Here is a 15,092-nt window from a genome sequence, read left to right as displayed (position 1 = left end):
GGGGCTTTAGGAGGTGAGCAGGTCATGGCGGCAGGGCCCTCATGGCCCTTTTGAAAGAGGCTTGAGGGACACTGTTCCCTTTGCCATGTGAGAACGCAGCAAGAAGGCACCACCTAAAAAGTAGAGAGAAAGCCCTCGCCAGACACCAAATCTGCTGTGCCTTGATCTTTGACTTCCCAGCCTCCAGAACTGAGACCAATAAATTTATAAATTACTCAAAGTATTTTGCTATAGCAACCTGAATGGACTAAGACAACTTACAAAAATAATACTTTTTCAAATACATTTGCAAATATGAATTTGGAAACACAGAAATACATAAAGGAATAAATACAATTATCCTATCACCAGAGAAAACATTGTTAGATTTTATTTACTGAAGTGTCCCTAGAACCTAGAATGGTGCCTGTTCCCCCATGTACTGAGTGACTAAGAAATACTTCCTCAATGAATGAATACCCTCTGTGTCTTCTCACCTTCTAAATGAGCTTTTCATTTTTGACATGACAGTCCCACACTCTAAGAACTCTTGTGTCTCAGAACGTTCCTGTTTTATAGTATCCCCTGTTTTTGGGCCATTGTTCGAACATCTGCTTTTCTCTCTGAATTTACTATGTTTTTCTGTAAATTTTCTTCTTCCTGGAAGTGGCTGCCCTCTCCCAATTTGGGGGTTTCTCTTTCTCTCATGCTACAAGTTTTTCCTAAATATCTTGGGAGCCTTGGTTGCCTGTTTATATTGAAGAGGCAAACACTGAAAAGCAGACTAGAAGCTTTGAGCACACAGGAGAGGTGTGTCAAATGTGGGCATCATCCCCTTGACTGAAATTTTTCACTTCTCATTGCAGTTTTATTCGTTGTAATATAGAGCTGTATGTTTCACTGGAGAGCTCCCAGGCCACTCTCTCTGAATTGGTCCAGCTTCCCAGAGGGGAGCCTCTCAGTCCCCTACCCAGAGGGTAAAAGGACAGACTGCCAGTGTTCTGGAAACTGACTGGGAGAAGACAAGACAACTGGGGATCACACCACATTAAATTATTCTTAATCTAAGAACTTATTCTCTCTGTTTTACATAAGGTACCCCCAGCCCCATCTGTTCCTGAAATACCCCCGGGTCCTGTTTCATCCTCTCCAGATAATGAATCCCCAGGTTTCCCTCTGAGGTCAGGGAACATGAGCCCCATGTGACAGAGGAAAAGAATCAGGGGATCTACTTGCTTCTTAAATAGACTTCCAGCCAATCATCTGAGTTGAACACCACTCTCACCCTCCACTGAATGCCACCGATTCCTAGATCCCAAGAGAGTCTGCTGTGTTAACTGGGTTGCTTCTTAGCTCTCCCCACTGCTAATGAACTCGGCCTTCTGAAGCCTGCCAAGTCTGTCCCCACTAGCTCATCTTCTTCCCAGCTTTCAAAACTTCACGGCTTTTGTTCCCTTTACTGTTTTGTTTGTCCTTATCAGTTCACGCCCAATTCTTTTACTGTCAATTTAGTTGCATACTGACAGGTAGTAGTGTTCAATCTGCCATCTTTAACCAAAGGTCTATATTTTAACTCTTACATTTCTGTTATACAGCCCTTTCCTATATTATGTCACCCCTCACTGGGTATCACAATGATTATTTCTCATGTTTGTATTTCTTTCCTTAGACTCTTGGTCCCCCACGGACAGAGACCAAGTCTTTCTTATCTCTGTGCCCCAAGAGCATGGCACAGCGTGTGGCACACAGCAAATGCCTATGAAGCGTTTCCTGTTTGCTAATGCCCATACTTGAGCCCACATATAGAACGTAGTCCTATCTCCTTGCCCAGGAAGTCCCCTCTGAGCCTTCAGTCATCTCTTCCAATCCACTTGCTTTTCTACCGGATGGTTGGATGGGAGAAGGGACAGATGGTACACTGGCCAAACCCCGGGGTATTTTTAAGCTGGAACCGGATAATTCTAGAAGGGGTTTATGACACAAGGAGGCAGCACAGCAAAGGAATGAAAGAAAACACACTCTCACGCCCAACTCCCTCACTGTCTCACTATCCCGGCTCCGTTACCTTCTAACAGTGTGACCTGAGGCAAGTGAATCTCTCTGTGCCTCAGGTTTTCTTGTGGGAATAATGGAAATACTAATAGAATCTATCCTTTCAGAGATGTTATAGGGGTGAGAGCAGTTCCTGACACACAGTTAAGAGCCTCACAAATTTTAGTTACAAGTACTGCTGCTTCATGCTGAAAAACACCACTCCCAGTTCAGTGTAATGTGGTTTCCAAAGTCAAGAGCGAAGCTCTTTCATTTCTTCGCAGCAGTGATCTGCCTAAGGCTAGGGCCACAGCACAAGCAGTGTGGGCCCATGTTTAGGCCTCAGCTTGATCTAACTCATCAGTGGGTTCAGGATTTCAAATGACCCACCCTAACTCTCTTTTACCTGGATGGGGCTGGGGGTCTGTAGAGGTTGGCAAAGTTATTTTGTTGATTTGCGAAGACTGTCCTTAAGTTTAATTTAAAGAAAATTTACTTTAAGTGTACTGTTTTCTTTAAATTAAACTTAAGGTCAACCTTAGCGAATCAGCAAAATGACTTCGCCAACCTGTACACCCACCTAACAACTCATGGATTCTAAGATCTGTGAAGTAGGAACAAAAAAGGTCCATAGTTATTATTTCCTGGGACATATTGAAGATGACAGTTACAAAGCACTTTTAAGGTGCTAAAAAAAAGAGGTGCCATGAGTGAAAGGTATTTATAGAGTTGTGGGCTATGAAGAACAACTCTTTTCACACTCATTCTGCGTGTGTGATATATATCACTCTCCCAAGAAAAACTAGAGTTATTTTTACATTAAGATTGCATTGTAAGCTCATTGTTACTAGGTCAGCAACCACCTCTCTTGTCTTTCTCAGACTTTCTGCTTTTCAACTTAAAACATTCACTCTTACATGGCTAGATTTCTACCAAAGACACAACTGATTTTAATTTGTTCTGGGTAGCCCAGCTCAATCTGATCGCAAAAGTTATACTGAACACAGATGTCTAACCATCTGTTGAATCTGTTATAAAAACCCTAAAGCAAAAAAGGTCTGGATAAGTCTTGCCTACCATGCTACTGACCACAAATTTCTGACTTGACTATTAATTAAGTATGTGGAAAGCTCTTCCTTTTGTTGAGCTTCTTGGGGGTTGATATGACTTTGCTGTGTCCCCACCCAAATCTCATCTTAAACTGTAGTTCCCATAATCCCCCCATGTTATGGGAGGGAGCTGGTGGGAGATCACTGACTCATGGGAGCAGTTACCCTCATGCTGTTCTCATGACAGTGAGTTCTCACTACATCTGATGGTTTCATAAGGGGCTTATCCCCTCTTCGCTCATACTTCTTCTCTCTGCTGCCACCATGTGAAGATGTACATGTTTGTTTCCCCTTCTGTCATGACTGTAAGTTTCCTGAGACCTCCCCAGGCTGAACTATGAGTCAATTAAACCTCTTTTCTTTTATAAATTACCCAGTCCCTGTGTTGTTAGCAGGGTGAGAATGAACTCATACAGGGGCCATACCGAGAACAGGGGAAACATTCATCGATTATTGTAGATTGCAAATGTAACCAGAATCCCTTAATCCTCCTTGTGCATAAATATCCTCTGCAAATGTGACTTTGTGAATCCTTTCACTAAGAGGTAGAGTCTGCTCTGGCCTTCTGACTTGCTTCAACCAGTAAAATGTAGTAAAAGTGATGCTAGGCCAAGTTCTAAGGCCTGGCTGCAAGAGGCTTTGCACACTTCTACTTGCTGTTCCTGTGAAAAAATGGCTTGCCTACTAGAGAATGAGAGACCACACGAACTGGACCCAAGTCTGCTCAGCTGCCCCAGAGATATGAGTACCCAAAAGCTGCAAACCTAATCTAAAGCTGTACACTCAACCCGCAGCTGACCACTGACATGTGAGGGAGCCCAGCCCGCCCAGCCTACATCACCAACCTACAGAATAATGAGTTAAATGAATGACTGTTACTTTAAGCCACCAAGTTTTGGGGTGGTTTATTATATAGCCTTAGAGTAGTAATAGATTACTATTAATAATATTCTAAGGAATCTGAGGATGTCAGTACATAATCATTTTACTTGACTGCTGCATTTTCCTCCTACAATACCCTAGGAATAAAAAAGTGTAACTCTTGGTCTCATCTACAATTTTTAACATAGGGTAGGTGGGTTTATGAAACCAGTGTTTGAGGGATTTCTTGAAGGGTGGTTTCCATGACATCACTCTGAAAGTCTGAATAATAAGATTAAAAGCTAATGTTGACAGAGCACTATGTGCCAAGCCCCCAAATCTTAAGAGCTTTAGATGTGTCAACTCCCTTTTAATCCTCACAATTCTATAGTAAGGACCATTGTTACTTTCCATTTTATAAAGGAGGAAACTGAGGCTCAGCAAATAAATTCTCAAGATCTCACAGCGTAAGTGGCAGAGAGAGCCAGAATTAGCATCCTTTGATTCCAAAGCCCATGCCCTTAACAACTGTGCATCCCACCTGTCTCCTTGAAGTAAGCGCAGTAAAATGTGTGTGCATGCATGCCTGGAGAATGAGGTCCGGTGTTTAGAAGCAGCCACCTTACCCGAGCCAGATGCAGAAGCATAGTCGTCGTCATCAATAGGATACACTCCTGAAGCTTCTTCAATGGAGCTGTTGTCAAGGTACATGTCTTTATCGGATGTCAGCTCTGCTCTCTGAGAAAGGAAAGATAAGGGAGTCAGGATGGTGAGAGATTAAGAAACACACTTGTATATTTGATTGTTCAGGTACATACTGCAGTGACTACCCCCTCCCACTCCCATGGTCCTCTGAATCCACATCTCCGGCCACAGTTTTCCTCAGGCACCCTGACAACTTACAGCAATTCGAGGGGTGAGCACGGATTAATGCCTGCAAGGGAAACCTACACAGCTTAAACCAGTAGAATGAAAACAGTTCAGAGATCTAAACTCCTATCTTGGGCTTATTTTATTGTATTCCACTTAACTTACCTGACTTTCAGCCATCCCAATGCTAGTTATAAGCCATCTTGGGCATTCTCTTTGTCACTCCGTTACTGGAAAGGGAACGAAACACTTAGGGCTTTCTTGGGGATGTATGCAAAGGTATTACGGCTTAGCTTAGGCTAAATAATCACCCAGGGATCCATCAAATCCTACCAGTGCTTGCAGGCCTGGCAATGCTCAGAACTTCACCACTACAGATGAGAGATCCCCAGTCACACGGGTCCTTGGGCCAGGCAGGCCTTTCTACCCCAGCCCAGACCTGTGCTGAGGCCAGGCACAGTGCCCGGGGAGGAGCAGCGCCTGGGAGGCTCACCCGACAGGGAGAAAGCCCACTGCACGCCTGCTTCTAGGGCTCATTGGCTTAGCACAGCCTTAATGACAAATACAGATAAACCCACACGAGCACATTCTTCTTCTGTTACTGGCAACTGGTAGTAGCAAATCACACGCTTAATATGGAGAGGGATCAGTCACTAAGTATACCAGTTCCACAGCTTCTTAACTCTTCAGTAAGAGTTTAGTATTAAAATTCAACCTAATCCTGCCAAAAGAAGAAATTGCATGAACTGGATACAGAGTAGAGGTATAAGATTTAAAAAATGGTTTTAGTAAATTGGTATTTTACTACCATTATCTCACAAAAGCCCAGAAAAAAAAATAAAGCAGACAGGCAGCTTTTAAACAACTCTTGTTTGGAAACAGGCAACATTCATTATTGTTGTATTTTTAAAAATCACATAGAATGTTTGTTCTTAACAGAAATTATAAAATAATGTTTCCCTTACTACATTGGCTTTCATCACATTTAATCTTAAAACTTTCTCTTCTAGCAGTCCCCATGATTGGAACCTTCTTAAGAGGACAGGTCCAGCCCTCTGTAACAGTACCACTTTATTTTCTCAGGTTTCAGCGGTTGGCTAGCAAGGCTAAAGTGTTTTAAACCTGAGCCCACATTCTCCACCAGGCCTCAGTGCCAACTGACAGCAAAGTACGGGAATCTTTTTTGTTTGAGCTGTCACACTGGTGGATTCTGAGAACTGAAACCTTAGGGACTGGTGTTCTAGTGGCCTGGACCACCCTGAGCCAAGAGTGTGCTGCAACTTTTCTACTAGAATGGTCAGAGCTTAACTCTGCAATCTGACACCACCCTGTGTTACACTGGTTTCCAAGGCTATCACCATTCCAGATTGTAATTCCCAAAGCTTGTGAACTGTGTCAGGAGCCCTGTGTTCTACAGCTCTATCATCAACTGCCTCTTCTTAGGTTCTCAGCTCCTTTAAAGGCAAGGCTTCCCTCTCTGTCACAGTGCCTGGCATATAGTAGGTGCTCAGTAAACACTGCTTGGGTTGAACCACTTTTTGTGCTCCCATGAAAAAGCCATTCTTAGTCCTGCTTGTCTTAAACTTTGTCCCATTTACTTCCCCTGGAGAACCTCCTGGTTTCTTCTCTCAAATCCTGTCTACTATGAAACAGGCTGTGACTTCTCCACTCCTTATACAACTCCTAATTATAAAGTACTGTTTTAGGATTTTGTAGCCTATGAACAGTTTAAGACATAAACCCTCACTGTTACTTTTCATTGTTTCATGTGTATTTTTCTTGCCTCTCAGCAGAGCACAACTCATTGAAGGCAGGTTTTGAATGACCTGTGTGTGTTCTCTGTCCCTCTCAAAATGCATGGACACAAAACAAATATTTGACTGAGATTACTTAAATCAAATTGGCCTTGGACTGAGGTTTCAGAGTTACATGTCACAAGACCTCCAGGATCCTTGCAGTTTAAAATCTCTCCATTTTAAGCCTAGGAGACCATCTGCCCCAAAACTCCCATAGCTTGCATTGCATCTATTTAAGTAACCTAGAGTCTTAAAAGTAAGCAAAATATTCCCTCTCCGTATTAGAAACTTGCTTCCCTTTTCTTAACATCGAATGACTTTCATTTTCCTCTTGGCTCTGTCAGTGAAGTTTGATGTGGCAAGGAGAATATTGAGATACTTAATCCCTATGTGTAAATTGAATTTCAATTCACTAGACGACCCAGTTGTCTGGACTAACACATCTGTCACGCTACCAGGCAGATGGGCCAAAAATGCCTCCCAGAGAATTCTAGCCACCTCACCGTTCAACCACACTGGCAGCCCGACAAGCCAACTGACTTCCTGGGACAGCCGTCAGGCCTGTATTTCAACAAGACTTGGGGTGGAAGTCAGGGTGTGACTAGAGAAGCTGGCTTGCCCTCAGCCACTCAGTGACTTGGGGTCTACAGGGCTCCAGGGTGGTCTCTGGGCTGACCAGATGTTTAATGTGCTTAAAGGCAGCCAAAAGTGTGTTTCTCTGTGATCCAGGGTGGTGAAAATAATTCTGACATCAAAGGTCTCTCCCACTCTGATTTCAGGAGCACCAAGAACACAGGAGAAATTACCAATATCTTTCCATAAAGTCCAATTTACTATAAAGCAGGGCCCTTTTCACTCTGTAGCAGATAATGAATACCTCAATTGTCTTTCCCTTTAAAAAATAAAAAATAAAAACCCCTGCGCTCATGACAAATTCCTTTTATGAAGACTCCACGCTCTGTTCTGAAAGTGTTTCTGGAATGAACATGCCTAGGACGGGAAATGATTTATGCACCAATATTCCCTTGGGACAAGAAGACAAGCATCTCCTCAAGGCCATGAAAAGGGGTGATTCAAAACTATCGATTTTACACCTGGCAAAATGTGGTCTGCTTCACTGAGGAGAAAACCTCGGGACATACTCTGTACTCACTCCCTTACTCAATGGGACCCTGACGCTGGACAAAAGCAACTGGAAAGGAAACGCACAGAAGCACAGAAGTCCAGAGCTGCAGCCTGGCTGTAGGGTGTCATAACGAGGCTGTTTAATTTGGGACCGACCATCGCTGTGAGGCAGTGCCAATACTGTTGGCTAACAGGGTCCAGAGTACGAGCTGGGAGAAAAACAAAGCTGGTCTTTCAGACCTTTCCCTTTTGGCTGATGCAAGATGTGAGTACAGGAGAGCAAAGGGAGGCTGTGGAAAGCAACAAGGTACAACCAAGAGAAAAATGTGCAGCAGACAGAGGGTTCTGCGTAATGCCACGTTCAGCCAGGGAAGCTGAAGCACTACACTGCCTCCACAGATGAAATTCCCAGAGGAGAATGCACATCCAACTCAGTTGTGTAAACCCACAACGCCGAGAAGGAAGGCAAGATACATACTTGTCTCCTATCTTCACCTCTCTGCCTCGGGCCCCCACAGCTCCGGCTAACTCATCATGTTGGGCCTGGACCTGGACTAAGGCCTCCTGACCTGGTCACTGCCTGCATCTGTGTCTTTGAAGCCATTCTATGCAGAGGGACTGTTCTGGAACTCAAACATCATCGTATCACTCTCCTGCCTTTATTGGCTCCCTGCCACATAGAGGATGACATAAAAACTCCTTAGCTGGGCCTGGCACAGTGGCTCATGCCTCCAATCCCAGCACTTTGGGAGGCAAGCTGTGTGGATCACCTGAGGTCAGGAGTTTGAGACCAGCCTGGCCAACATGGCGAAACTTCTTCTCTACCAAAAATTACAAAAATTAGCTGGGTGTGGTGGTGGGTGCCTGTAATCCCAGCTACTTGGGAGGCTGAGGCAGGAGAATTACTTGAACCTGGGAGGCAGAGACTGCAGTGAGCCGAGACTGCACCACTGTACTCCAGGCTGGGAGACAGAGCAAGGAGACTCTGTCTCAAAAAACAACAAACAAACAAAAAACCGAAAGTCCTTAGCCTGGAAGAAAGTTCTTTACCAAGTGGCCTCAGCTGCAGTTCTAGTGTCAGCAGCTGCTGCTTCCTCTGTCTAAACCCCAGGTACCAATATAAAAACACCAAGAAGAGATCTGGTGACACCAATTTCCTTCATATTATACCCCTAAGAGGAAATAAACTCCTTTAGGATGGAAAATTGAGGAAAGCGATGGTGATCTAGGCCTTCCACGTTTGATGATAAAAATTTAGAGTTTAATAAAATGATTCAGCCCAAACTTATATGGTAGTTGTAATAAAAATGACAAGAACAAGTGTTAATTCAATACACAAAAGATCAAGTGTCCTGGAGTCTTGATTTAGTCAGAAACATCACAAACCTGTCCATTTTCTCAGCAAAGATAATTTGTAGGATAGCAACTGAACAAATCTATTTGTTTGATTTTTCTCATGTAGATTTCTCAACCTACACTGAACAAATACCATGTTTCAAACTGCCAGTGTGGAAAACTGTTATTCAGAAATTCAAGGCCTTGTTTGAAAAACACAACGCCTTACCCACTAAGCAGAGGTTCTCCACATGCTTTCAACCAGTGCGACCAACACAGTGGTCAAAATAATTAAAGTTCAAATTAGTAAATGTCAAATTTACTTTATGGTTTTAACTCGGGTTAACAACGAAAGCAGAAGGTGGAAAACTTAATTATGGACAACTCAGACTCCCAGACCCAACTTTCAGAAAATTAGCCTGTGAACATAAAAATAAAATATCCACGTGGCCTAATAATAATACATTTCCGTGTCACATCACAGACAACAAACACCTAGATGATGCCTCGGTTTTACGGTAAAGGCACATCCAACCCCAATTACGATTCAAATGTATATTAACTTTTATGATGATTACAAAGTGCCAAAAAGGCTATAACTGTGGCTTATCTTTCCATAGGTGACTCAGTAAACTATTTTATTACTAGCAACACACATTGTAAAGGAAATAATAATTACCTAAAAATTTCTTTCACCCACACAGTCACTCAGAGACGATATACCTGTCCTTAAGCTAAACTTGCCAATTCTGGCTTAGGTCTAGCCCAAAGGAACATATAATTTTAGAGCTTGACTGGATACTACAGTCGCCAAGATTACTGATTTATTTCAAAAATGAAGAAACAGAACACCAGAGTGGCAAAATAGCTCAAAAGTCCTCCGATCCAGCTGGTGGCCAAACTGGAGCCTGAAGCTCTTGACACCTAAGTGTGGGATCCTTCTGCTGCACTGTAATGCCCCACAACATGAGTGACACCAGACCATTCAGCCTCGGGTTCAAAAGGATTAGGTGAGGCTGTTAGGTGTTTATTATGTGCCAGACATTTTGTGCTTAGCATTTTATAAGCATTGGCTCATCTAATCATCTCAACAATCTCCAGGGCCTACCCAGGAGATCGCTGCCTCAAGTCATACAGCCCCAGAAGTAGGGACTTGGGACCTCAAAATGTGTGTCACTGAGCGTGTTCAACATGCTCCCTACCTCGTCCCTCCCTTTACCTGTGATTCACACATAATAATAATAAAGGACTGGGGAAGAACTACAATAAGGAGCAGTGTTGAACTTGGCTTAATCCAGCATTTTCAAACTTTGATCATGGAAATTCTCCCCCGAGAATACCGATTTAACATCTTTCAGAATTAGCATTCTTGACATCATAGATGGGGAAAAACATTGCACTGAGAGTTCTGAGTTCTGGCTTAACAGTTACTTCTCTGCCTAATGCCCCTCAAATTTCCTACATGGAAGATGCCTGGAGCCACGTACACCAATGTCATTCATTAATTTTTAGTAACACCATTTCTAACAAGCAGGTGCTCCATGCAAACTAAACATGTAACAGAAGGAAAGGCCCCTTTGTTTACTGTGGGAAAAAGATACTCTTGTCCTTGAATATGTTAGATATGGCTGACTTACAAGCACACACTGTTGTCTTTACTAGCACTTACTTTAAGCGTTTGTTTACAGAGAACTTATCTAGTATGTAGCAATTTCCTAGGCTTACCTTATTATCCTGTATATACAAACAAACCATCCATGGAAAAAACCCAAAATCAAGAGTGAGGTCACACATGAAAGAAAATTCTTAACTCCCCCTACATAAGAAATTCTTAAGAAAGGTCTTTAGGCTGAGCGCAGTGGCTCACACCTATAACCTCAGCACTTTGGGAGGCCAAGGCGGGCAGATCACCTGAGGTCAGGAGTTTGAGACCAGCCTGGCCAAGACGGTGAAATCCCGTCTCTACCTAAAATACAAAAAATTAGCCAGGCATGGTAGCAGGTGCCTGTTATCCCAGCTACTTGGGAAGCTGGGGCAGGAGAATCGCTTGAACCCAGGAGACGGAGGTTGCAGTGAGCTGAGATTGCGCCACAGCACTCTAGCCTAGGTGACAGAGCCAGACTCCATCTCGAAAACAAAAAAGAAAAAAAGAAGGGTCTTTAGTTCCAAACTGCTTCAAACATCTTAAATAGTTCTTAATTCATTATATAGAAAGCTAAAGTCTCTTTAAGAAACACTTCGACATCCCTTCCACAGAGTGGGAATGAATTTAAATGATTTACTCATGCATGTTACAAAAACAAACCCAAAGCCAAAAAAATAATCAGGTTACATGAAGGTAGAGCCATGTAAGTCAGCCATATCTAACATATTCAAGAACAAGAATATCTTTTTCCCACAGTAAACAAGGGGACCTTTCCTTCTGTTACATGTTTAGTTCACATGGAGCACCTGCTTGTTAGAAATGGTGTTACTAAAAGTTAATGAATGACAATTGGTGTACGAGGCTCCTGGCGTCTTCCATGTAGCTTCACATTTGAGTGGAAAGTGAGAGGCACAAGGATGACTGGGCTAGTCATAAAGACGTCAAGTCACAGGCAACTTTGGAGAAATTCCTCTAGTTCCATGAAGCTTCTGAAACGACCCAAGGTCTGGGAGGTGACAGAATTCCTAGTAATTATTCACAGCCCTTGAAGTCTGAACCACTCACTTGGAATGTGCCACTGATGTTGGCTGCTCCTGTTGGATGCCTCTTACAGAGTGGGGCTCTTCTCACACCACGGAGAAAGTAAGTTCCTTGAAGATGCCCAAGACCCAGGCCTGAGCCTGATGCTTTCTGCGTCCTCTCCCTTCACTGCCATTGTGTTCTAGGAACCAACATATGGTAAAGGCTCAACAGAGAGGAGAAGAAGTCCTTTCTTCTAAGGGGCTGAATCCAAGCTTTACGCCATTTGGTGAAAGGAAATAACCAGGCCCTTTAAAGAAATTACCTGGTTACCCCCAACTGGGAAAAACAGATCAATGTTCTCTTACATGGTCTCTTTTTTAAAAAGCTGGAATTCGGCCTTATTCTGTGAGGGGAGCTGCCAGAAAAGGTAAATGTGACCTTGGAAGAAACACTGGGCTCATGAAGAAGGTCTCCAATGAGCCAGGCATGGCTCTGGTCTTTGGAAAACATTTACATGGCTGAAAAGTGTATTAAAAAGTAACACCAAGTTAGGGTACTTAACTGTAGAAATTCTCCTCTTTGTTTAAAAGAACTAAACTTGGTTCAGAGCAGTTAGATTTCCTAAGCCAATGAAGCTCCAAATAAAATCTCTGTTTCGTAAAATGCTCAGCGCAATAATCAGTATTAACCTCCCTCACCCTGCCCCGCAAAAAACCTATTGCCAGAGGATTACTTGGCACATCTAAACTTGTAGTCATGATTCAATATAATCAATATCATTTTCAGGAAGAGGCCTTGCTGTATGTACACTGGGGCACCTGGTGCTGTAAAACGATTTTTCTTCCTACAGTGCTTGTTTATTGATTCTACAGAACAGTACCTGGCGCAATAAGCGGTTTGTTGGGTAAATTTAAAACAGCATCTCAGATATGATGATCCAGAAAGATCTCATATGCTTATTTAACTGAATGATGTCCCCTTCCCCTGCCAAGCATCACGACACATAAAACAGGATGCACCCGCCCCCATCCTTCTCACTTCTCTTCAATCTCAAGCTTGGTAACAATGCGCAGCCCTGGGTACACACACTCACTGAGTCTCTGCTCGCCTCCCAGTCATCACATCACTGGCATATCGTTCTACAAACTCATGTCATCCAAACCCCTCAGGTGTTCCAAGCCATCATCTCATGATGAACCCTTAACTGAATAAAACCAGCTAAAAGGAATCTAAACCTTTGCACCCAAACTCTTGACACATTTCATACTTTTGAACCAAAATAATTACAGAGACAACTAATTAAAAGCCAAATATCCCACCTGGAGAAAATGGTCACATTATGCCCTTTTGTTGCTTTTGAATTTCAAAACACTTGCAATACAAAATCCCATCAATACGTTTTTTAAAAATATGCTTCATGAAACTGGTGTATTGCTTACACTAAAAACAAATAAACAAACAAGAAATCTTCCTCCTCAGCCACAAGGATAAAAGGCAACTGGGGGAAAAAGGAAAACAAAAGCAAAGCAGAACACACTGACAATTCTTCCTTCTGTTTGTGGTGATGGGTTCAGATTCCTGACCAGAGAGAGAAGGGAAGCAACCTTTGTCTTGAATTACATTTTCTGGCAACAACAGTAGGGATGTATGAGGCAATGTATACTAAAGCAACGCCTGGGACTTTGAGTGGAATTATGTTGAATATGCATGACACACAAAAGGAAAATGTTCATGACTTACAGATGTGCTCCGCATTGAGCTTTCTTCCTTTTTTGGAATATCAAATAGAGGGAAGCAAGAGGTTTGCAGCCATGTTATTATAGGCATTGCCGCCTCTCCCCCTCCCAAACTAGAATATTCCAGTATTTATTTTGCTATCCATATGACCACAGTTTAGACTAGAGTAAAAATAGAAGCTGTGTGAGCCTAACCTGAAAAGCTCCAAGTGCTGGAGAGGGTCAGCATTAATAAATTCTAACTGAAGTAATGAGATTCTGTTTCCTGGTGGAGTTTGGCAAAGGAAGGGGGGAAAAAGATATTTGGAATTTATTTCATATTCAGAAGTGTTTTGTAAAAACTACCATAATGGAACAGAGTCCAAGTTAAGCACAGGAAGCCAACAGGCTCTGGTTTAGATTTAATAATTCACTTTAAGGGTTTTTCAACTGCTACAATTCTAGGCCCCAAGGCATAACCACATATACTCTCCTCCCTATACAGGGGCTGACAGAATGCCACAGAAAGTTTATAGGACAGAAAAATGAGAAAGACCTTGGGGCAAAGGGCAGACCACACCTTTCCAGGCTTCAGCTCAGGTTGGAGAAAGCATCTGAGTTCTGAGACTTGCCACAGTCAATGGATAGAATTTCCAAGCAAGCCTGCGTTTCAGAGGTCTGAGCTAGAACTGAGTCTGAATGTCAATAGGAATATGGAACACACTGCTGCTGGCCTGTAAAAAGAAGCCTTGACTATTTAAAAGATGCCAAGTAACAGAAATTGGCACAGACACTTTGGAAATCACATTGGCAATGTGTTTTAAGAAGCTATGAAATCTTTTATACTATTTGACCAGATGTTTCTTCTCCCAGGAATGATCCTAATGAAATAAAAGTTAGGGTGTTTACTACTGCATTAAAGACAAATCAGGGAGACAATCTCAATGCCCACTATAGGGCAGTACTATATCTAGTATATTATTATGCATGATATATTAGTTTTTTCAACACGGACATTAAAAATCATACACCACATAGTAATAACAACAAATTAAATTTAAAAAGCATACATTAATTTTTTCTAATATTATAACTATATTGCAATTTCATATACATTTGGCAAAGCACTGAAAAGGGAATGGAAAATGAAGAAGAAAGATAACTGATTAGGGTGGTGGATTTGTGTGTAATTTTTTCCGAATTGATATTACAGCTATATTTTTGGCACTATAATGTTGCTAAAAGCACAGAAAGCACAAGACCGATAAAGTCATAGACACGAATGACTTGGAACCAGCTTTCAGACATCAACTATGCAAATAAACTTTTGAAAATTAATTAACAGCAAATATATCCAAACACAAGACACACACACACACACAATATACATATATATTTTATATATATATATATATATATAAAAATCTAAAGCAAGTGTCATGAGCTGAGTGCAGTGACTCATGCTTGTAATCCCAGCACTTTGGGAGGCCAAGGCTGGAGGATTGCTTGAGGTCAGGAGTTCAAGACCAGCCAGGGCAATATAGTGAGACCTCATCTCTACAAAATATTTCTTTAAGAAAAGAAGCAAATATTATGGAAGTAT

General features: G+C 42.3%; 1 protein-coding gene across 1 annotated transcript in view; it reads right to left on the bottom strand.

The window, feature by feature from the left end:
• Window positions 1–15,092, bottom strand: part of SDC2 (syndecan 2) — a 117,156-nt gene that overhangs the window by 13,071 nt on the left and 88,993 nt on the right. Inside the window, exon 2 of the mRNA XM_015455054.4 lies at window positions 4,607–4,718. Coding sequence (XP_015310540.1) covers window positions 4,607–4,718 — 112 coding nt within the window. The remainder of the gene's footprint in view (window positions 1–4,606; window positions 4,719–15,092) is intronic.

Source organism: Macaca fascicularis, chromosome 8, assembly GCF_037993035.2.
Source record: "Macaca fascicularis isolate 582-1 chromosome 8, T2T-MFA8v1.1".
NCBI lineage: Eukaryota > Metazoa > Chordata > Mammalia > Primates > Cercopithecidae > Macaca > Macaca fascicularis.
The sequence above is the reverse complement of the archived record's forward strand: the minus strand, read 5'-3'. Positions and strand labels throughout refer to the sequence as shown.